Source organism: Erinaceus europaeus, chromosome 13, assembly GCF_950295315.1.
Source record: "Erinaceus europaeus chromosome 13, mEriEur2.1, whole genome shotgun sequence".
Taxonomy (NCBI): Eukaryota; Metazoa; Chordata; class Mammalia; order Eulipotyphla; family Erinaceidae; genus Erinaceus; species Erinaceus europaeus.
The window spans coordinates 32,701,668-32,726,681 of NC_080174.1; the positions used below are offsets into that span (position 1 = coordinate 32,701,668).

Sequence of the window (25,014 nt, forward strand, 5' to 3'; positions counted from 1 at the left end):
TAAGGATCATTCCTCTGTAACCTGCAGTTGGATTGCTTTGGAAGACAACACAAATCGCTATGTTTTAGATTCGGCCCTCAGATTATGTATATAATGCTAAAAGCCCCTCCTGCCCCCTCCCTTTGAAGCAAGCCCAGAACAGGCTTGTCAGGTCACTGGTGTTAGGCATTGATCAATCTTGAGGTCTTTCCTCCTTTCCCCACAATATCTTACACAATATTTTCAATGGACTTACTCAGTCCATTGAAAATGAACTAGAGGATGTTTTTGTAAAGTTACACTTGAACTTCATGAAAAAATGCCCCAGAAGAACAGGTTGAGGAAGAGGGTGACTAGAGATTGGTGAGAACTCTGGGTGATCTACTTATAGGAACTCTTTTGTTTAATATGTTAAAAACTAAACTTGGATACAAAAACACAACTGAGTCTCTACTTCACCAAGTCCCTGCCAATCTTGTCCCTTCAAAACAACAAAGGTTCCTTAAGGTTTATTGTGGGTCTTATTCTGGAAGGACATTTGTGGAGTCATTCCAGGAAGCAGGAAGATCTGAAAGCCTTAGACCTAAGCCCCCATATCCAGCTCTGGCTTTCCAGCTCCTTTCTGCTTCCACCTGTGTAAAAGAAAATGCCCCTTGGGGGCGAGAGGGGGAGGTTGATTTAAGTAGTATATCCCACCCTCCTTTGTGGATTTGAATGGCAAAAAGTGTCCCTTCCTGCCCTTTGTTGTTGTTTTTCAAAAGCTGGTGCAACTGTCCTCCTCTAGAAGTCTGTGTATTTCTCTTAAAAACAAAGAGTACAAGCGGCCTTAAACAGTTCTGCTATGTTTCCAGCAGAGGGAGTCAGGGCTGCACAATTTTTGTACGCACTACCATGTGATTCAAAAGGCTGACCACACTGAAGATTATTTCTCCCTTCTTTCCTTTATAGTCAGAAGACAATGGTAGTTATAATCTTACTATCTCTTGATAGATATGATATGTGGCCAATGGACACATTCCAAAATACTTGTCAAATGGATGAGCATCTCTTTAAAAATATGTTTTATTTTTTTAAACATTTTTATTGGGGGTTAATGGTTTACAGTGCAGGTCTCTCTCTCTCTGTTTTTTGTGCTTCCAGGGTTATTGCTGGGGCTTGTTGCCTGCATTACGAATCCACTGCTCCTGGGGGTAATTCTTTCTCATTTTGTTACCCTTCCCCTTGTTGTTATTGCTGTTATTGGATAGGATAGAGATAAATGGAAAGAGGAGGGGTATACAGAGGGGGAGAGAAAGATAGACACCTACAGACCTGCTTCACCGCCTGTGAAGCAACTCCCCTGCAGGTGGGGAGCTTAGGGCTGTAACTGATATCCTTGCACTTTGCACCATGTGCATTTAACCTGCTGTGCCACCACCCAGCTCCCATATATTTTATTTTAATAAGAAAGATACAGAGTGAAAGATCAGAGCTCTGCTCAGCTCTGGTTTATGGTAGTTTGGCAGATTGAACCTGGGACTCTGGAGTCTCAGGCATAAAATGCATATTATGCTATCTCCCCTGTCAAAATTATCATTCATTTTTAGCATCATAAAAATACCTTTATTTGTTTATTCATTCATTCACAAGAGCACTGCTCAGTTCTTAACATAGTGGTGCAGGGAGGAGGGGATTGAACCTGGGACCTGTAGCCTCTGAATCTATTTGCATAACAATTATGCTGGACCATGGTAATATGCATTCAACCAGGTGTGTCATGGCCCAGACCTCTTTTGTGTTTTATTTTAATGAGAGAGAAAGAGAAAGATAGAGAGAGAGACAGAGAGAGACAGAGAGACAGAGAGATCAGAGCACTGTTAAGCTCTAGTTTATAGCACTGTTCAGCTCTAGTGCTGCCAGGAATTTGGGAACCTGGGAATTTGACACCTCGGGCTTGAAAGTCTCTTTACATAATTATTATGCTATCTCCTCAACCTGGATTAGCAAGACCCCTTACAGACATCTGTAGACAGCAGCAAAGCCATGTTAGAAGTCTGCCTATAGAAGCATTTCACTGATGTTTGGCATCTATCCTCTTAAAAAAAGTAAAGTCCTGTCTACTTTTATGAGAGACCAATACACTGCTCAGCCCTAGTATCTCATGGTGCCAGCGATCAAACCTGGGCACCCAGACACGTGAGACCTGTGCTCTAACATGCTGGGTTATCTCCCCAACATCCTGTCTTCCCTATTCTGAATCAGAGTCTCAGTTTTGTTCAGACATCTGCCCAATTCCCCCTTCAGGAAGAGTTTTTCAGGACCTGACTAAGCCCAGTAGAGCTGAACAGAATATACTAAGCTTCAGACAGAAGTGTTTCTCTCTCTTTCTCTCTCTCCTCTCTCATGAGAAAATCTGTTGCTATTGGCAGCCATATTGTTGAATAAGACTTAAGCCTGGCCAGAGGATTCTGCATTCCCTTCTGAGCCAATGCAGTTGTTAGGAAGTGGCCTCTAAACTTTTTTCCCTAAAAGTTTTCTGGAAGAGATTTCTCTTTTGTTGTGTTACGTATTTAAACTGAGGACTAAGGAGGCCGGGGGGCGGGGGGTAAAAGAAAACCTCTATTCTTTCCCCATATGTACTAAAAGTAAACAACAATCCTTCTATTTGCCTTTTTTCTTCATCTAAAAAGAAGTGTTTTTCTAAAAATAAATCAAAGTGTTTTTATTCCCCAAAAAGACCCTAGTTTGAGTTCCTTCCCTGCCCCTCAACTCCCAGAAAGCTCAGAAAGGGAGGGGCTCCTCCCCCCAACACCTATTTAACTCCTGTTGAGCTCTGGCTTAAGATTGCATAAAGTAACGTACTGTAGATTAAAGAAAACTACTGGAAGGTTTTCATATATTCCTATATGTGGACTGTAGGAAACTGAAACACATGAACTTAAAAAAAAGTGTTATCCTATACAGCTATCAAGAACAATGAACCCACCTTCTCTGACCCATCTTGGACAAAGCTAGAAGGAATTATGTTAAGTGAGCTAAGTCAGAAAGATAAAGATGAGTATGGAATGATCCCACTCATCAACAGAAGTTGAGAAAGAAGATCAGAAAGGGAAACTAAAAGCAGGATCTGACTAAATTGAAAGTAGAGCACCAAAGTAAAAACCCTGTGGTGAGGGGTAGACATGCAGCTTCCTGGGCCGGTGGGGGGAGGGGGTGGGTGGGTGGGAAGGGACACAGTCCTTTGGTGGTGGAAATGGTGTTTATGTACACTCCTAGTAAAGTGTAGTCATATAAATCACTAGTTAATTAATATGAGAGGGGGAAAATTAATTGTATGCCTCGAAGTTTTTAAAACACAGACTGAGTCTTTTCAATATATAGGCTGTGTATTTGATATGCAGACTCTCTCAAAAGCCTAGACCAAGTAGATCAGAGGCAACCAGTGGCACAGCTATTTACAAGATACTGGGTACTATACAGAAAACCCTAACAAAAGGACTTTTCAAAGTTAACCCAATTACCAAATAATGTGATGATAACATTAACTATGGATTGTCTTTTTGAACCCTAAGACAGCAGGAACCTCACATCTCCACGATAGAGCCTATATTTCTCCCAGTCCTGGAACCTTAGGATAGGGCCCACTTTCCCGCATGCCCCTCCCAATCCATATCAAATAATATTACATCTGCTGATCCAAACCTAATCAACACAAAGAGTGCCACCTCAACATGCTTCAGCTCAGATTGTGTCCAGAGACTTCAGGTGTGGAATGACAACCCTTCAGCTTCATTACTTGGGTGAGACCTTTCCTTTCATAACATTCTCTAATTCCATCCCAGGTGGATCACTTTCTAACAAAGTCCCAAAACCTAGATATAGAACAGGTTCTGTGAGAGAGAGCATATGTTCACATGTATCTATAAACAAGTGCAAAATATATACCTGAAAGCAGAAGTACTCTAGAGTTTGCAGTGAGCACGCCCCCCAATACTTCCTCTCCACTATTCCAAGCTTTGGGTCCATGATTGCTCAACAATTTGTTTGGCTTTGTATGTTAACTCTCTTTTCAGCCACCAGGTTCCAGATGCCATCAGGATGCTGGCCAGGCTTCCCTGGCACCAATGTATCCTGGAGCTCTGCTTCCCCAGAGACCCACCCTACTAGGGAAAGAGAGAGGCAGATTGGAAGTATGGACTGACCAGTCAACGTCCATGTTCAGCGGGGAAGCAGTTACAGAAGCCAGACCTTCCACCTTCTGCAACCCACAAAGACCCTGGGTCCATGCTCCCAGAGGGATAGAGAATGAGAAAGCTATCAGGGGAGGGGATGGGATATGGAGATTGGGTGGTGGGAATTGTGTGGAATTGTACCCCTCCTACCCTATGGTTTTGTTAATTTATCCTTTCTTAAATAAAAAATAAATTAAAAAAAAGAGAGGAAAAATGTTATCAAACTGTCTCTAAGACTTTGTGAAAACTATGATTACTGTTGGGGGGAGGGGAGGTTACAGAATTTCAGTGATGAGTGTGGTGTAGAACTATAGTCCTGTAGTTTTATAATCCTGTACACCATTATTAAATCTAATTGGAGGAAAAAAGTGCATGCGGGAGGACTTGGGAGTGGTGTTGGAACAACTCACTTGGATAGTGTACTTCAACCCAGGTTCAAGCTCAGCCTCTACAGCATTGAAAGGACTTTAGGTGCTGTGGTCTCTCTCTCTCTCTCTCTTTATCTTTATAGTTGTCCTCATTTCTCTTTATTTTTATTTGCAATTTTAGGGTTTAAACAGTAGTTGACAGAATTTTAAGATTTCAGGGGTGGAGTTTCACACACATGCATGTGACTACATCTACCACCTAAATCATGTCTCCTCTCCCCACCCCAGGCCATTATACTGTCTCTCTAGCCCTCCCTGTGGACTTAATATACTTATTGAGTCCTCTGCATGTCTGACTGACCTTACTACCCAAATTATTCAATGCGTCACTTATTTACATGATTTTCCAGAGTAGTAGGGTAGGCCAGTAAGCTAGAACTCTTGGGCAGGAACTTAAAATGTAGCCTTAAAGTTCAGTTTTTTTCTTTTGTGAAACCTCACTTTTGCTCTTAAGATATGTCAGCTGATTGAAAGAGGCCCAGGCATTATTAAAAGCAATCTCCTTGTGGCCAGGTGGTGGTGCACCTGGTTGAACACACATATTACAATGTGCAAGGACCTGGGTTTGAGCCCCCAACTCCCACCTGTAGGGGGGAAGCTTGTGAGTGGTGAAGCAGTGTTGCAGGTGTCTCTCTCCCACTCTGTCTTCTCTTCCCCTCTTGATTTCTAGCTGCCTCTATCCAGTAAATAATATTCACCTAGGTCCTTCTCTGCCATCATATTCTAGAACCTGAACACTCCGCCCCCCAACCCCAGAGTCCTTTACTTCGGTGCAATACATCACTGTGTGTGTGTGTGTGTGTGTGTGTGTGTAACCTTTTCTTACTGGAAATTTCTTTTTATATTGTTTCTCTCATTTGTTTGAAAGACACCACTGAAATTGTCAGGTTTAGGATTAGACTTAAGACTTTATTCTGTTTCATGGGTAGTATTGGACTTTGTATTTATTCCATTGTCAGTCCCAGTTCAGGGCACCAGTATGCCGGGCTAGCTTTGCGGGTGGGAGACAGATGACCAGGGACACATGGCTGAGTGGAGAAGCAGTATTTCTTTATTCATGAGCGAATGATTCAAAAAACTAATCTAATCTAATCACAACCCAATTCTGTCCTGCCTCTCTCTCCTTGGTGGAAGAGTCAGGAACCAAGGAAGTATGTAGGATAGGGGGCAGGGAGAAGGAAGAAGCACGAACTAGCAAGGACTAAACCAAAATCTCCCGGAGGCAGGGGGAATGAGACCAAACCAATGTAAGAGAATGACCATGTAAATAGACCACAACGTCAAGCAGTGTAACAGAAGGGATCCCAGAAGCAGAACTAGAAGCATACCAACAATTCCCCCTTTTCTTTTTAACTAATTGACCATAGTATCAGGAGTGTGGGGTGAACAGAAACCTATATCATACAGGCATTTAAAAAAAAAACTGGCACAAGACATGGAAAAACAAATAAAAGAGCAACAAGAACAGAACCAGTGTGATGCCAAGGGAAGGCCTGAGGGGGGCGTTTCTTGCCTCTGTGGGCAAGGCTTATCAAGCTAAAGGACATTTCCTGCCTCTGTGGGCTTCTCTTGCCTCTGGGGCGTTTCCTGTCTCTGTAGGCATTACCTAGCAAGTGGGGGGGTATTGTCTACTGAGTCCCAAGGCAGCTGCCTGCAGTCAGTCTTTGAGGAACCCAGCAGCATAAAGGGAAGCTGCTGTAGTTTCCAAGAGCTGTACCAGTAAGTCTGATAAAAGTGCCAGTCCAAAGCAGATGTCCACGGAAGAAATGCATGGAGTGAAATGTTGCATGATGAAGGTCAGCTGCTGGAATTCTGCTTTTCTGTAGAGAACTTGACAGCTGCAATTCACTTATTTGTGAAAAAAAAACAACTTGTAACAAGTTAGAATTTTACTATAATCGATTGGTTTATAATTGGTTTATAATTGGTTTAAGTATCGTTATAAATTTGGAAGGTCTTTCTCATTTCATTTTAAGCCTCCTTAATCAATTTAAGCACAATAAAATGTGGTAAGGCAAAGAACCATTGTTAGAGCCTGAGGCATGAGAATCATTAGCATAACCATTGTGCAATCTATCTTATGCCTGGGCTGGTTCTACCTCTAAATGAGAAGGCATTTGAGGCATTTGGGCTGGTTCTACCTCTAAATGAGAAGGCATTTGAGAGCATTATATCAGTAATGTCTTTTTTTACCTTTTGTTACATGCATACAAGATGAAGCCACACCCTAGGTGTGAGCCGGTTTTTTTTAGACCAAATTAGTTAAAATATATTGATTTTTAACTAATTTTTACCTCAGACTTTAAATGTAAGTTAATTTTACCTTTATGAGAATTATGTTGAAAACTTTTTTCATTTAACTTTGCCTGGTAAGCATGTAGCCTTAAAGTTACATTTATAACCTTAAAGTTAATGTTTAACAAACTTCAAACATACATATAAACATGGTCTTCAATACACAAGGAGAAAAACTTTTGTTACAAAGACATGTCATTTTAAACACAATTTTAGATCTGTACTGTCTTAGTTGTTCAGGGGGTGCGTTATCCAGCGGTGGCCTCTTGTCCAATTTCACCTCCAGGAATTGCAGGGGTGCGATCACTGCACGGATGTCTGCATATTCTAGCTCCTCTGCCTTCAGAGCCAAGCTGGGTATCTCAGCCAGGGGACCAGTCCCGGCAGGGAGCCCGCAGTCCCCAGGTGGTCCAGGATCTGCCCAGACATCATAGCAGGAGGGTGGGTGGGCCAGCCGTGCAGAAGGCGCTGGCCGAGGTGCCCCGGCGAGGTGCCTCGGGGCGAGGGCTAGGATAGGCTGCAGCTCTGCCCGCCATGCCCACCGCCCTGCTCCCAGTGGCCGAGCAGTGCAGAGGGAGCCAGCGCCCAGCACCCATGTCACGTGGCGGCGAGCAGGCTCCAGCAGGCCAGTGGTGGGCGAAAACCAGAGTGTGAAGAGCAAAGTGTTCCAGAGACAGAGAAACTGTCTCATGAAGAAAGGGCAGAGGCCTTTGGAAACCTCTTCATAAGTAGAAAAGCAGCCCATAGTGGATAGGTAGCCAAACGTCTTCACTTATCTGGGGGATGGGCAAGTTAGGTCCCACTTTGTTGTGCCATATGTCAGTCCCAGTTCAGGGCACCAGTATGCTGGGCTAGCTTTGCAGGTGGGAGACAGACAACCAGGGACTTATGGCTGAGTGGAGAGCAGTATTTCTTTATTGGCATGGAACACAGCGCAATCTAATCTATCTCTAATCACAATCTTGTCCTTCTCTATCTTTCTTCTCTCTCCTCTGGCAGAAGAGTCAGGAACCAAGGAAGTACGTAGGATAGGGGGCGGGGAGAAGGAAGAAGCACAAACTAGCAAGGACTAAACCAAAATCTCCCAGAGGCAGGGGGAGTGAGACCAAACCAATGTAACAGAATGACCATGTAAATAGATCACAACGTCAAGCAATGTAACAGAAGGGATCCCAGAAGCAGAACTAGAAGCATACGAACATTCCATCAGTCCCAAGGAGGACAACTCTTTTTGCTTTATTCTTTTGTTATTAGGGTTGGGCAGTGACACACTTGGATGAGTACACATGGTACAATGCACCTAGGTTTAAATCTCCAGTCCCCACCTGTAGGGGAGAAGTTCTGAGAGTGGTGAATAAAGGCTGCAGGTTTCTCTCTCTCTACCTGTCCCTTCCATTTTGATTTCTTTCTGTCTCTATCCAATAAATAAATAAAATTTGTTATTAGTGACTTAGCAGTGGTTTACATAATTAAAAGATTTCAGGATAATAGTTTCATATCCACACATGGTATGTGCAAGTTAACATACCCATGACAAAAATCCTGTGGTCCTCCCACCCCCCTACATCCCCCCTCCCACCCCATCCTTGATCACCACCACAATTCTCACAAAGCTTAAGAAAAAGTTTGGCTATTTTTTTTTGTATGTGCAAGTTAGTTTGCTTTAGTTATCTATATTTAACACATGAGCGAAACCATCTGATAGTTATCTTTAAACACTTTAATTATTACACTTAGCATAATCACCTTCAGTTCCATCCATCTTATAGAATGACAGGTTCTTTATGAACCCATGTAAATAACCATACTGCAATGAAAAGTAAAGACTAGCTAAGAGTTTCTGAATTTCAAACAGGGAAATTGTGTCAGGAGACTCAAGAGGTAGCAAAGTGGGTAAACATGGGGTCCTAAGTTTGATTCCTGGCATCACATGTACTAGAGTGATGTTCTGATTCTCAGTACTATACATACATACATTTTTTCAAAGAAAAAAATTGTGTCAGTGAAATTCATAGCTTTTAGAATGTTTCAGTTTACAATTTCACAGAATTTACAAAGTCATTTGAATGACAGGGTGAGAAGAACGTAAAATGGCCTTCTTTATAAAATTTTTAAATATTTATTTATTTATTTTCCCTTTTGTTGCCCTTGTTGCTTTATTGTTGTTGTGGTTATTACTGATGTTGCTATTGATGTTGTCATTGTTAGATAGGACAGAGAGAAATGGAGAGAGGAGGGGAAGACAAAGAGGGGGAGAAAAAGACATTTTCAGACTTGCTTCACTGCCTATGAAGGTGGGGAGCTGGAACCAGGATCCCTAGGTTGGTCCTGGCGCTTCGCCCTGCGCTACTGCCCGACTCCCTAAAAGGGCCTTCTTACACATTAAGGAGCAACATTAATACAAATCAGCCATGTTCCAAATAATCTCAGATTTTTTTCATACTTCAATTCTTTCAGTCCTATGTATTAATTTCTGTTTATGAGCTTTATGAAATTGCTTTACAACCATAACAAGAGTTAGAAATCCTGACCCAGCTTACTAACATGCACTCCAAATTACTCAAGTCACATCAACCAAGCTTTAAAGAGTCAATTGCTCGAAGTTCCTGATGTTGTCTTCATTCTGGCAAGGAAACCTAGTCATTCTGTGTAAAACAAAAAGCTTCTACTCCCACCTCCTCTAGCCTCACATCAATACAGACCCCTGTTCAGATGGGGAGTCTTGAGGTCCCATGGACTGTTAATTGGAAAGGGAGGGAGGGGAGGACAGAGCTAGCAAATCCATCCCTCAGCAAGCAAATGATGATGGCTGGAGTTTAAAATAGATCCAGCTAGGAGCTCATTGACATCTCATATGAATTGGCTCAGCCCCTTGCTATTTCTCATTTTGGACCTGGCTGGGGCCCCTCCCCCTTCCTTCTTGTCACTGGACCAGAAATCATAGATTGTTACTCACAGAGTCACTGTATCTGATGATGGACTAATTTTCACCGGATAAAATAATTGACAGGGACTTCAACCTCAGTTCTGAAAATCCCTAACATCTGACGTAGGAGGATTTGTAGGTTTAGTGGAAATTGCTTTCTCCTGCTCTCCAGATTGGATACTATGTGGGTTGGGTGGGTTTTTTTTTTTTTTTAGCTTGATTTGTTTTTTCCTCATGAGTATATATCCTTCTAACAATGAACAGACCAATAATGTCTTAAGAGAGAAAAAGAGCATCCTTTTCCTTTTTGCTTTTTTTTTTTTTTTTGAGAGAGAACTGTGTGGCTATTTGCAAACTTATGTTGACTGTGCACAATATGAAAGTTGGCATCTTCCTGCTGTGGTGGGCATGGGTCTGGGCCACTGAGAGCAGAGTACATTGGCCAGGAAGAGAAGTTCACGAGATGTCTAAGAAAGGCAGGTGAGTGGACTTTAAGGACTACAGGGTTTAGAGACAAAGTGTGTCGTACAAGCTTACATATTGCTCTGGAATTTAATGCATCGTTTTGTGTGGCTGCCCTTTCCCTCCTTTCTTCTGCTTCTCTTCCTTTTAGGAAATCAGAATACTGTTTTCCTTTTTAAATAATGTTAACTTTACTGACAGTTTTATAACACAATGTTAAATCACTAATAAAAATTAAATGATGCTAATTTGGCATATCCTATATGAGAATATATATTTGATTATCATTATTTGATTATCATATGTTCTTAAGTTCTTATGAATTGTCCCAAGTGAAAGATAGATCTTGGATGAAAGACTATATGCACATAGAAAAAAATATAAAGACAGTTATTTGAAGTCTGCATCCTAGGTTGGAACAAATATGCTGATTCTCAACCAATAGGATCTCTAACTAGTGAGAATGTCTATCCCAATTATTTCTGCTAGATTTTGTAGAATCCTTTTAAGATTCTGGTAACAGAAAGCAAAGCAACTTTATTCAAATTGCTAGCTAGAAGGATCATTAGATTATTACTATTTTAAAGTATTTGTTTGATTTATTATTGTTTTCTTTTTCATTTAGTTATTTATTAGATAGAGATAGAGAGAAATTGAGATGGGATGGAGGAAATAGCGAGGGAAAGAGACAGAGATAAACCTGCAGTCCTACGTCGCCATTTGTGAAGCTTTTCCTCTGCAGGTGAGGACCAGGGGCTAGAACCCAGGCCCTTGCACACTGTAATGTGTGCACTCAACCAGGTGTGCCACCACCTGGCCCCTTATTGATTGATTTTATTTGGTAGAGATAGAGAAATTGAGCAGAGAAGGGGGGAATAGAGAGTGAGGGAGAGAGAGAGAGAAAGAGAGAGATCTTTAATACTACTTCACCTCCCGTGAAGTTTCTCCCTCTGCAGGCTTGGATCTGGGCCCTTGTGGATTGTAGCATGTGTGCTCTACCAGGTGTACCACTACATAGCTCCAGGATCATTAGATTATTGCATACTAGGAAATTGGGAGGGTACAGGATGGATCTGCTGGTTGACCAGCTGCCTGCTGGTTGCTACCAAGGTATGTGCAGCCCTGGTTGTTTCAACCTGGGCACATAAAAGGAATTTAAAGTCCTGCTGCCCCTTTGGCCTCACCACGTGGCTCTGATGATAGTTCTGGTAATCTAAGTGCATATCTGTATACCTACTTTTTAGAACCTGATCAATAAAACAATATATTTAGATACCAGTTAATCCAGCTCTTGATGGACCTGGAAATGGAGTAATAACAGTATTCTTGCCTCTCAGTTCCTTTTCAACTGAAGATCCAACTTGAACTTCAGCTTGCTTTTTTTTTTTTTCTATCTCTGGATGTAGAAACGAATTGAGGTCAGAACTATCTATTAATTTGAAAGGAAAGGCAGCTGGCAGAAGTTGGGAACATAGTGGGAGGGCCAGTTGTTTATACACACGGTTATTCTGCTGTGAACTCCCTTATTTATGTGCTCTGGATTAGCCAGCTGTGGTTCGCAGCACTTGTTTCAAGCCAGTTTAGTGGCATCCCCAAGCTGGGAGCTGAAATATCCCAAGGTCATGGTGAGCCCTGGGAACTGAGAGAAAGCTGTGCGTGAGCCATCTGCTCTGCTCCTGTCAGAGGCAGAAGTTGTTTGGGAAAACAGTAGCATTTGTGGAATGGTGAGTCATAGAGGTTCCTGAAACTCAATGTGCTTATGACCAAAATCAATAATAATGGGCCCTGTTGGTTGTTATCACAAACTTCTTAGCCTCTTTCCCAAGTGGCAACCAAATAGTAAACATCCATAATAAGAAGTCTGAAATTTATCTTCTTTTCAAAAATTCTTAAAAGAAACTTTTTTCCCTTCTCATGAAAAACATATATAACCATTATTTGAACTAAAAAGTGGAGTGGGGAGAGTATCTTGTATTCAGTTGTATTCAGTTCTCTACTGAAGGCTCAATTCTGTCCTTTACTACTTACAGCTGTACCTCTTATCCTAACTTAGTGATCCCCATATTCTTCCTTCCTTTCTAGTAACCACTAATTTATCTTACAATCCAAAAACTTATTTTTGCTTTAACTAGTTCATGTAATCATGAAATCATACAGTAGACTCCATAGTACTTTTTTTCTCATAAACAATTAGCTCATTATTCAATGCATATAATTTTATAATCTTGTATTTGATATGATTTTGTCTACATGTTTACTTATCTGAAATCCAAAATCATCATTTCAGTGGCTGCATGATAATGCATAGTGAGTATATTAATGTTCAATCAATCCTTTATTTATGGACATTTAGTTGCTTCATTTTTGTTATTATAAGTATTCCATATGACTAACTTTGCACATAATAATAGTTGTTTATGGCACTTTGGAAAGTAGTTCAGTGGATAAAGCATTGGACTCTCAAGCATGAGGTCTAGAGTTTGATTTGTGACATGGAATATGCCAGAATGATGCTCTGGTTCACTCTTCTTCCTCTTCCTCCTCTCTTTTCTCCATCTTATTAAGAAGTAAAGTATTAGACTGAATTACTTTGTAGAATGCTGGACCCAATATATACCTCCCTACCAGGCAGGTTAAGTTTGATTTTAAAAAAATTTTAAAAAAATATTTATTTATTCCCTTTTGTTGCCCTTGTTATTTTTATTGTTTTTGTAGATATTATTATTGTTGTTGATGTTATTGTTGGATAGGACAGAGAGAAATAGAGAGAGGTGGGGAAGACAAAGAGGGGGAGAGAAAGATTGACACCTGAAGACCTGCTTCACCGCTTGTGAAGCGACTCCCCTGCAGGTGGGGAGTTGGGGGCTTGAATGGAGTTCTTCCGCTGGTCCTTGGGCTTTGCGCCATGTGCACTTAACCCTGTTCGCTACCGCCAGCCCCCTAAAAGCTTCCCTATTTTTTTTTTTGCCTCCAGTGTTATTGCTGGGGTTCGGTGCCTGCACTATGAATCCACGGCTCCTGGAGGCCATTTTGTTACCCTTGTTGTAGTTGTTATTGTTGTTATAGCTTCTGTTGTTGGATAGGACAGAGAGAAGTCAAGAGAGGAGGGGAAGACAGAGAGGAGGAGAAAATAGACACCTGCAGGCCTGCTTCACCGCTTGCGAAGTGACCCCCCTGCAAGTGGGGAGCTAGGAGCTCAAACCAGGATCCATACTCCTGCCCTTGTACTTTGCACCATGTGCGCTTAACCCGCTGTGCTACCGCCCAGCCCCCAGCTTCACTATTCTTTATCCCACTTTGGGAGTACGGGCCATAATTCTTTATGGGGTATCGAAGGTGGAAGGTCTGGCTTCTGTAACTGTTTCCCCACTGAACATGGGCGTTAACAGGTCAATCCATACTCCCAGACTATCTCTCTCTTTCCCTAGTGGAGAAGAGCTCTGGGGAAGCAGAGCTCCAGGACACACTGATGGGGTTGTCTGTCTAGGGAAGTCTGGTTGGCATCATACTAACATCTGGAACCTGGTGGTTGAAAAGAGAGTTAACATACAAAGCCAAGCAAATCATTGACTAATGATGGACCTAAAGGCTGGAATAGTGCAGATGAAGAGTTGGGGGGGCCCTCCATTTTGTAGATAGTTAGTAGGTATATTTTAGTTATATTCCAAAGGGTCTGTGGCTATCCTGGTGTTTTTGTTTGTTTGTTTGTTTGTTTGTTTTCTCTGAGCCTGAAATCTGATATGCAGGTAGATCCTAATTATTGTCTGGGGAGGTGATGTCATGTCTGGCAGAAGGACCAGAAAGCTGGATCAGGGAAGAGAGTAGCTCCCAAATATGGGAAAGGTGTATAAATATTGTTGACTATAAACCCTATTGATTTGATGTGATCTGGGGCCTAGATTCAGCTTAGGAGCCTATGTGACCTCTGCATCCCTGTAGATCTGAGTTCATATTCTGTGGTCATAAGTAGCAATGTTCCAAGCTGCCCGAATATCAGGACCCATCTTCCTCAGTTGTAGCATAGAGTATATTGTCCAGCCTCCCTTCGGAGGATGGAACATTCTCTACCATTGTTGATCCAAGTTGAAGGCAAGGTCCTATGGGGGCCCACAAAGGGGTCTATTGTGTTGTTCCTGATAGGAATGACCAGTAACAATGGAGAGAGGGATTTATTCGAGGTCTAGGCCCATCATGTCTGTTTGGGAATCTCAGGACTCCTCGAATAGGGCCCCAGCTCATGACCCCCAGTCTATTCTATCTTTCCTTAGTGGGGTAAGGCTCTGGAGATATGAGATTCCGGGAAATATTGGTGAGATCATATGCCTGGGGAGGTCAGGATGGCAACATAGTAGCATCTGCAACTTGGTGGCTGAAAGGTGGTAACATATAAAACAAATTGTTTAATAAACAGGAACACAAAGAGGAATAGAACAAATAAAACTAGGAGTCTTCATGTGGAAAGAAGCCAGGAAATCTATTTTAGGTGTGTGTTCTATGTGGCCCATGACTTTAGTAACTTTTGCCTGACCCCAATAGCTAACAGGCAGGTGTATTATCTGGAAAGTATTGTCTGGGAAGATGGTGTCAGAGTTGAGATTAGGACTAGAAAGCTGGATGAGAGCAGAGAGCAGCTCCCAAATATGAGCAAAGTATATAAATACCATTAACTATGAACCCATTGATCTGACCTAGGGCCTATATCTATTCATATTTAGCACAGGAGCTTGTGTATCCTCTGAGTTGCTGTCAGTCTGAGTTGCAAGTCCATGGTAATAACTAGGAACATTCTAGGCTGCACTCATTTCAGGACCAGTCTTCCTTGAGTGGCAGAGCATGTTGACTCAGTCTCCCATTGGAGAGTAGAGCAGAGAGTTTGATTTTTATGTTTTCTAAACTTTAGTTGATTTTATTTTTTCTGAAGAATTGAATGTACCAAGGGACTTGCACATGTATGAAATTATCAAGGGTACAATGTTTTTATTTTGTTTACTTAGAGAGGTAGAGAGATAGAAAGAGAGAGGAAAACATTCAAATGAACTGTTGCCCCATGCATAGAGTTCCCATTGGTGTTGCCCATAGTGCTCCCATGTGGTGCCATGGATTGAATGCAGGTCTTCATGGTGATTTAAACTTGCAGTCTACTCTCCTAGTCATCTCCTGGCCTAGACTTTGAAAGCACTGGTTTGATTTCATACAGACTCTAAGTTCTGGTAATTTATAGGCAGGCTTCTTTCTGTGGGTTATGCTGGTAACAAGGGGGCTGAAAACTGCAGGGGATGGTGAGCAAGCTGTCTAAGGCACACCATTTATTTATTTATTTATTTATTTATTTATTGTCACCAGAGTTATTGTTGGGGCTTGAAGTGGTGGAATGAGTTTTGTGTAGGTGTGTGTGTGTGTGTGTGTGTGTGTGTATGTGTGTGAGAGACCAGAGCCTCACACATGTACACTTTAACTGCTACTCCAACTTTTTCATTCCAATTGAAAAACAAAAGGAAAGACACTTCAGCAGCAGAGCTGTCCCCAGTTCTATGGCACTCCCATGTGGTGCCAGGGTTCCACATATGTGGCAGGGCATACACTCTTCCTGGAGAACAATCTTCCTGGTTTTCTTTTAAGTTTGCAGTGTTGTCTTATGTCATTACTTCATTATGCACATAATTTGCTTGGATATTTGACTTTCCACTCCCTGTTTCTTGTTCTTGTAAAGTTATGACAAGCCATTGATCTGTTCTAGTTCCTGAGCTCTCAGCTGGCCCCAAGAGAATGTGAATGGCCTCAAGCCCATCTCACCCTTTTCTTAACTTTTCCTGGAGCACTGGCTTTCTTCCTGCCATTTGAAGCAAAGATATCACCTTCTCTCAGGAGCCTTCTTTGCCCTCTCTCCCCACCTTTCAAATCTCAGCTAGGTGATTTGCTTCTGAGCTTTGCCAGCCCTCATCTATCCCATCCCAGTAAGCTAGTCCTGCTTTGGGCACTGGAGCTCAAAAGTGCTTTAAGCATCATAAGCATTATATATATGGCCAGGTGGTGCCACATACAGTTGAGTGCACACATTATCATGACACAGGCTCAAGACCCTAGTCCCCACCTGCAGAGGGAAAATTGACAAGTGGTGAAGCAGTGCTGCAGGTCTCTCTCTTTCTCTGTCTCTTTTTCTCCCTCCTCTTTCAATTTCTCTCTGTCTCTAATAAAAAGGAAAAAGAAAGAAAAGGAAAGGGAAAAATGTTCACCAGGAATGGTAGATTCGTCATACAAGCACTGAACCCCATGAAAACCTTGGTGGCAATAGGGGGAATATATATATATTCCACCAGGTTTATTCCTGTGGGCTATTTTTATAGAGGTGAGAGAGATAGAAACAGTTATAGGGAGAGACAGTGAGAAGGTGAGACACTGGCAGCATTGATCTACCACTTATGAAGCTTCCCCATACTGGTGTTCTTATATGATATCTAGGTGTTCAAACTAGTGTCCTTAGGCATGACAACATATGTGCTCTGCAAGGTGAGCTACAGAACTCTCCTCCTTGGCACACTTTTTTGTGCCTGTTCAATGTCTTAGAGTATATCCTTCTCCTTCCATAATTTGCACTAATCCTTGTCAAATCTGAGCTCTGCACACTGCCAGGAGCTAGGATTACAAGGATATGCTAGAGCTCCCCCTTTCTAGAGCCCCCCCCAAGTGAGAAGGTTCACCAGAAAGCCTTAGCCACACAGGTTGGAACCCATTCTAGTGAAGGCATGTGAAGAAAAGTATGGGCACCCATGGGAAGGGGGAAAGACTGGCCATCTTTCAAGAGGAGGTGACATTTGATCTGGGTGTGTAAGATGTTGTCTGTGTCAGAAGAGCTAACAAGAATTGTTGTAAGGGACTTACAGACAGGACAGCTGGAGCAAAGACACAGAGGTGTGCTGGGCAACTTTATGTGGGGTCAGAGCAGGAGTTGAGGCTGGGAAGATGGAGAGGAGTCTTACTGTTAGTGGCACCATTGCAGGATTCTCAGAGAAACAGGACACTGTTTATTAGTGCCAGAAGCAGTATTTACTAGTGCCAGCATCAGCTCATTGGTTCATATCCCAAGGCTGACCCTCAATCATAGCAACTCATAGCAATAAGCTTTTTATTTTCCCTTTTCTATATTTTTATTTTCTTTTCCATATCAAGAAAGCTAATTTTGTTAGGCCCAATCAGTTGGCAGATGTAGTAGACACTTTGATAGCTGACCAAGGTCACTTTGATTAGAAATCCCATTTATGTTGAAGGGGTGTGGGGTAGAGTTTGCCAGCCAGCTGCATAACCAAGAAATTAACCCAGGTTCTCTGTCTTATTAACTTCCCTGCCTCAGCATATGTCATTTCTAGGCTTCTGCTGTGAGAGTGTAGGGTGTGGCATAATTATGATTTTCACTCCATGGTGTTGGTAGGATCAGAGAAGAATAAAGGCAGAAGTGAGGAAGCTTGAAGCCCTACCACCCACCATGTGAGAGGAATGATACACAAGGTAGAGGGAGTGGAAAAGCCAGGATGAACGTGGGAGAGAGCAAGGTGGAGGCTCAGGCAGAACTGGCTACTTGGCTAGTAGCAGCAGAATCCTCACTGGCTGGTTCTGGGCCCCTTTGTGCATCAGACAAGGGGACCTCTGGTATATATAAAACCTGTGCCCCAATGCTGGGCACACCAGGCTGTTTTGCTTTTATTTTTCCTTCCTTTATTGGGGGATTAACGTTTTACATTTGACAAAGAATACATGTTTGTAAACATGCATAGCATTTCTCAGTTTTCCACATAACAATACAACCCTTACTAGGTCCTCTGTCATCCTTTTCCAGTACCTGTACTCTCTCCCCAACCCATCTCAGAGTCTTTTACTTTGGTTCAATACACCAACTCCAGTTCAGGTTCTACTTGTGTTTTCTCCTCTGATCTTGTTTTTCAATTTCTGCCAGAGAGTGAGATCATCCCATATTCATCTTTCTGTTTCTGACTTATTTTACGTAACATGATTTCTTCAAGCTCCACCCAAGATGGGCTGAAAATAGTGAAATCACCATTTTTGAGTAGCTGAGTATTATTCTACTGTGTATATATACCACAACTTGCTCAGCCATTCATCTGTTGTTGGACGCCTGGGTTGCTTCCAGGTTTTGGCTATTACAAATTGTGCTGCTAAGGACATAGGGGTGTACATAGATCTTTTTGGATGGGTGTGTTGGGTTCCTTAGGATATATTCCCAGGAGAGGAATTGCAGGGTCATAGGGTAGGTCCATTTCTAGGCTTCTGAGAGTTCTCCAGACTGTTCTCCACAGAGGTTGGACCAATTGACATTCCCACCAGCAGTGCAGGAGGGTTCCTTTGACCCCACAACCTCTCCAGCTTTTGTTGCTGCTACCTTTTCTGATGTATGACATTCTCACAGGAGTGAAGTGGTATTTCACTCTTGTTTTTATTTGCATTTCTCTGACAATCAGAGTCTTGGAGTATTTTTTCATGTGTTTCTTGGCCTTTTGAATCTCTTCTGTGGTGAATATTCTGTCCATGTCCTCTCCCCATTTTTGGATGGGGTTATTTGTTGTCTTGTTGAGATTTGCAAGTTTTTTATATATCCTGGTTATTAGCCTCTTGTCTGATGTATGGTATGTAAAGGTCTTCTCCCATTCTGTGAGGGGTCTCTTGGTTTGGGTAGTAGTTTCTTTAGCTGTGCAGAAGCTTTTAAATTTGATGTAGTCCCATAGGTTTATGCTTGTCTTAGTCCTCTTTGTAATTGGATTCGTTCCATTGAAGATGTCTTTAAAATTTATGTGGAAAAGAGTGTTGCCAATATTTTCCTCTAAGTATCTGATAGCTTGTGGTCTAACATCCAAGTCCTTGATCCACTTGAAATTTACTTTTGTATTTGGTGAAATATAGTGGTTCACTTTCATTCTTTTGCATGTTTGAACCCATTTTTTCCAACACCATTTGTTAGACTCTGCTTTCCCCATTTAATAGTCTGGGCACCTTTGTCAAAGATTAGATGTCCATAAGTGTGGGGCTTACTTCTGGGCTCTCAATTCTATTCCATTGGTCAGTGTGTCTATTCATGTTCCAGTACCAAGCAGTTTTGTTTACAATGACCCTATAATGCAATTTGAGATATGGGAGTGTGATGCCTCCAGTTCTGTTCTTTCTTCTCAAGATTCTTTTGGCAATACTAGGTCTTTTCTGGTTCCAGATAAACATTTGTAGCATTTATTCTATTCTCCTAAAAAGTGTGGTTGGGATCTTGATAGGGATAGCATTAAATTTGTATATGACTCTATGTAGAATATTCATTTTGATGATATTAATTCTTCCAACCCATGAACATGGAATATCTTTCCACTTCTTTGTGTCTTTTTCAATTTCCTTGAGTAGTGACTCATAATTTTCAGTATACAAGTCTTTCATTTCTTTGGTTATGTTTATTCCTAGATATTTTATTGTTTTTGTTGCTATAGTAAAAGGAATTGATTTCTGCATTTCAGCTTCTTCTGACTTACTGTTTGCATAGAGGAATGCCACTGACTTTTGTGTGTTAATTTTGTAGCCTGACACCTTACTGTATTGCCTGATGATTTCTAAAAGCTTCTTGCGGGATTCCTTAAGTTTTTCTATGTATACTATTATGTCATCTGCAAATAGGGAGAATTTGACTTCTTCTATTCCAGTCTGTATCCCTTTAATTCCTCGCTTCTGCCTGATTGCTATGGCAAGAACTTCCAACACTATGTTGAATAGTAATGGTGATAGTGGGCAGCCCTGTCCAGTACCTGATCTGAGGGGAAATGCTTCCAGTTTTTCGCCATTGAGTATGATGTTGGCTATATATAGACTTTGCTGTATATAGACTCCACTATTTTGAGGAATTTTACACCTATTCCCATTTTTTGTAGTGTTTTGATCATAAAGGGATGTTGCATTTTGTGAAAGGTTTTCTCTGCATCTATTGATATGACCATGTGGTTTTTGGTCTTGCATTTATTGATGTGGTGGATCACGTTGATTGATTTACATATATTAAACCAACCTTGCATCCCTGGGATAAACCCCACTTGGTCATGATGAACAATCTTTTTAATATACTGGCTAAAGGTTTGTCTAAATTTTCACTCGTTTGAAGAACCAACATTTACTTTCCTTGATTTTTTATATGGCTTTCTTATTTTCAGTGTTATTTATTTCTGTCCTCACTTTACTTATTTCGGTCTTTCTGATTGCTTTAGGGTTCCTTTGCTCTTCTTCTAGGTCTCTAAGGTGTGCAATTAGGTTGTTTATTTGAGCCTTTTCTTGTTTCCTAATGTGTGCTTGTATGGCTATGAACTTCCCTCTCATACTTCCTTAAGCTGTGTCCCAAATATTTTGATAGCTTGTGTCTTCATTTTTGTTGAACTTTCTAAATATTTTGATTTCTTCCTTTATTTCCTCTTTGACCCTGTAGTGTACTGTTGAGCTTCCACATTTTGAGACTATTACTAATCTTTTACTGATTGTTAAGTGTTAGTTTAATTTCACTTTGGTCTGAGAAGATGCTTGGGATGATTTCAGTGCTCTTGAATTTGCTGATGTTGTCTTTGTGGCATAAAATAAGGTCTATCCTTGAGAGTGACCTATGTGCTTTTTTTTGTTTTTGCCACCAGGGTTATCTGTGGGGTCTGGTGCTTGTACAACCATTTCACTGCTTCTGGTGGCCATTTTTTTTCATTCTCTTCTTACAGAGACAGAGAGAAATGGGGGGGAGTTAGACATTTGCAGCATTGTTTCACTGATTATGAAGCTTCCCTTTGGGGGTAAGGACCAAACGCTTGAACCTAGTTGTAATGTATGCTTTTCAATTCCAGACTATTCTCCCTGCCCTGGGAGTGGGTATTGGAAGAATCAAGGATGATTACCAGCTTTTTTTTTTTTTTTAAATGAGTATTGACTGATTGATTTAATAGAATGAGAAAGACCAAAACACACTGTATTCTGTCATGCATGGGGCTGCACGTATATAAGTCCTCCACTTTCTGAGCCACTTCCTTGAAAATTCTTGGTGGCATTCTTTTGTTTGTTTGGTTTTATAGTATGTCTTTATTAATGAGAGAAAGAGAGAGAGAGAAATGAGCTCCAACATATGTGGTGCTAGGAGGGAACCAGAGGCCTCATACATGTAAGTTCTATGCTCTCCCTACTGAGCCTGCATCTCCTTGGCTGATTTTGATGTCATTCTTGGATCATCCTTGAATCTTCTCTATGGCAGGTAAAGCATGACTAGGTGCGCTGTGTCACTTGGGCATCCTTGTCCCCTGGCTTACAGAGTTAGGAAACTGGGTTCTGGTAGGAGATGAAAAGGTAGGTGTCTAGTCCTCATTCTTTCTCCACCTCAGTGCCATGATCTGGGAATGTCTATGTTGCTCCCGTATTGTAACATCTTCACTAAGCTCTGATGGCACTATCTCACCTGTGGAGATATGGGTAGCCAAGGCTTCCTGCCTTGGTAGGCTTGGTTGGTTCCCTGAGCGCTGCCTGCCCACACAGGGAGGAGTCCTTTTTTAAATTTTTTTATTTATAAAAAGGAAACATTGACTAAACCATAGGAGAAGAGGGGTGAACTCCACAAAATTCACACCATCAGATCTCTGTATCCCATCCCTTTTTTGATAGCTTTCCTATTCTTTAACCCTCTGGGAGTATGGACCCAAGGTGATTGTGGGATGCAGAAGGCTGAAGGTCTGGCTTCTGTAATTGCTTCCCAGCTGAACATGGGAGTTGACAGGTCTACCCATACTTCCACCCTCCACTCTTTCCCTAGTAGGGTGGAGCTCTGGAGAAGTGGAGCTCCAGGACACATTGGTAGAGTTGTCTGTCCAGGGAAGTCTGGTTGGCATCATGCTCCTGGAACCTGGTGGCTGAAAAGAGAGTTAACATACAAAGCCAAACAAATTATTGACCAATCATGGACCTAAAGGCTGGAATAGTGCAAATGAAGAATTGGGGGGGGGGTCCTCTATTTTGTAGATAGCTTGTATGTGTATTTTAGTTATATTCCAAAGGGCCTGTGGCTATACTATTTTTTCCTTTTATTCTATTATTCACTAAGCCCTTCTGAGTGCAGTGTTTCCTGCCTGCACTGACACAGAGGGACATGTGGAGACCAGTGCCTTGGGATTATGTCTTTGGCAGCAAATGAAACAGACATGTGTGAGCTCTGCCTGACTGGGTCCCAGGGCTGGGAGAAGAGCTTGGGCTGGGGATGGATCTGCTCTCTGAACAGTAGGCCAAGACAAGTGAGGGTCAGCAAAGACAGGATGGGTGCACAGGTGACAAGTGGTGGACCCCTGTGTCACCTTATACATTTTCCAGTGCTGGATCCTCTGGGGACTCTCAGCACTTGTCAGCTGAAAAAGAAAAAGTAAATAAACAAAAAAAGAAAAGTGACTTGTCAGATGAGAAACCAGCCCCTTAAAAAGACTCTTAAAAAGGGAGGTAGGGTGGATCAGACCAGGGCTTGAACTGGAAATTGAGCTTGACCCAGTTCTCACTTGGGTTCTGGGAGAGCCCAAAATAGAATATGGCATCAGCTAGTTGCAGGTTTCCCTTTACCTTCATGAAGCTGGGCTGCCAGCCTAGGACAGACCAATAAGCAGGATCCTTAAAGCCTTTCTTATCATTGTGTAATATTTTAAGTGATGTCTTTGCTATACATCCACATGAAACATTTTGGAAAATAATTTTAAGATGAAAAGTATCCATTAATAGCCTGTGCCTTACCTCATAGATCTTTACAGTCCAGAGAGAGAGAGAAAGAGAGAGAGAGAGGCTATATTTATTTATTTACTATTTTTTATATTGCCACTAGGCAATATCACTGAGGCTTGGCACCTGTATAATGAATCTACCCATCCCAGCAGCCATTTTCCTTTCTTTCTCTCCCCTCCCCTCTCGCTCTTTCTCTCTCTCTTTCTTTCTTTTTTCTTTATTTTTATAGGACAGAGATAAATTGAGAGAGGAGGGTGAGACAGAGAGGGAAAGAGACAGAGAGACACCTGCAGACCTGCTTCCCTACCCGTGAAGCCTCACTACCCCCCACAGGTGGGGAGTGGGAATTCAAATCAGGTTCCTTGCATATGGTATATGTGTGCTTAACCAGGTGTACCACCACCTACCCCCTGTAATTTGTCTTTAAACTCAAGTAAAATACATCATGAAAGTTTTGTTTTGCTTTTGCCATCATGGCTTCACCTCTCCTGGCTGACTTTTCAAGATAAGAAAAGAGAGACTGAGATGAAGCAGAGTGTGAGGGGGATTACTATCACAACACCTAAACATCTTCCATTATGGTGAAGGCTGGGCTTGAACCTGGGTCACACACATGAAAAAGCAAGTCCACTGTCCAGGAAGGCTAATTTATCAGCCTCAATGAAATATTTTTTATGCCATTGGTATCCTTTTGCCACCAGGGACATAAAGCTTAGTCTTGAAATGAAGTCTGACACACAGTAAATAATAGTAATCATTAAGACTACTTATGGCTTCACTCCTGCTAAAAGTTCCAACTTGAGTCTGTTTTCACATCTCTGTGGGGTAGGGCTGATCATTACCCCTATTAGCAGGAGGAGACCAAGACATTATCTGTCTCAGAGACAAAGATACAGAGGGAAAGACACTAATGTATTGAAGCTTCTTCCCTCAACGTAGTGGGGATTGGGCTAAAATTTAGTTCAGGTGCATGGGAAAGCAGGTGCCTTCCCAGGTGAGCTGTCTTGCTGGCTTTGGGGGTATATACTTTGTTTAACACCTGTTTTCATTCTACCCTGTTGGGCAGAATGAAAAATGCTGACTTTTTAACTCTCAACCAGTTTGTATGTGGGTAATGCTTCCCCAAAACATCTCTTAGAGGCTCAGTAGAGAGGGGGCAGGGCCTGTTGTGATGGATCTGCTATGAGGCTCACTCAGTTGGCAACAGAGCACCTGGCAAGATTACTCTGCCTCTCGGAAGATAGAGAACTTAATTTTGACAGGAAAATGAGAACTTGGAAATGGGCTTCCTTTCTTGCCATTTTTAATATTTCAGGAAGGAGATCCTGGTATGTAGTTTAAAATACCTGAATTTTATAGCCAGGAAGGTGAGTGGCAGTGGAGCACTGGACTTCCACGCCTGAGGCCCTGTGTTTGAGCCCAACAGTGCATAGTCCAGAGCAGAACTCTGATCTCTCTCTCTCTCAAATTAATAAAGAAAGGCTAAAACCAACCAAACAAAAATGCCATCAAGAATGGTGGGGGTCTCAGGCCAAAGTTGAAAAACAAGATTAGAAAAGAAAACACAAGTAGAACCTGAAATGGAATTGGCATATTGCACCAAAGTAAAAGACTCTGGGGTGGGTGGGTGGGTGGGGAGAATACAGGTCCATGAAAGATGATGAATGATATAGTGGGGGTTGTATTGTTAAATGGGAATCTGGGGAATTTTATGCATGTACAAACTATTGTATTTACTGTTGAATGTAAAACATTAATTCCCCAATAAAGAAATAAATTTTTTAAAAAAGGTAACAGCAGCAAATGCTGGAGAGGTTGTGGGGTCAAAGGAACCCTCCTGTACTACTGGTGGGAATGTCAATTGGTTCAACCTCTATGGAGAACTCTCAGAAGGCTAGAAATGGACCTACCCTATGATCCTGCAATTCTTCTCCTAGGGATATATCCTAAGGAA

General features: G+C 41.8%; 1 protein-coding gene across 1 annotated transcript in view; it reads left to right on the top strand.

The window, feature by feature from the left end:
* Positions 1-9,907: 9,907 nt before the first annotated feature.
* The window catches only part of GABRR1 (gamma-aminobutyric acid type A receptor subunit rho1), a 36,077-nt gene continuing 20,970 nt past the window's right edge, over positions 9,908-25,014 (top strand). The window contains exon 1 of the mRNA XM_007533535.2: positions 9,908-10,319. Within this exon, the coding sequence (XP_007533597.1) occupies positions 10,198-10,319 (122 nt within the window). The 5' untranslated portion in view covers positions 9,908-10,197. The remainder of the gene's footprint in view (positions 10,320-25,014) is intronic.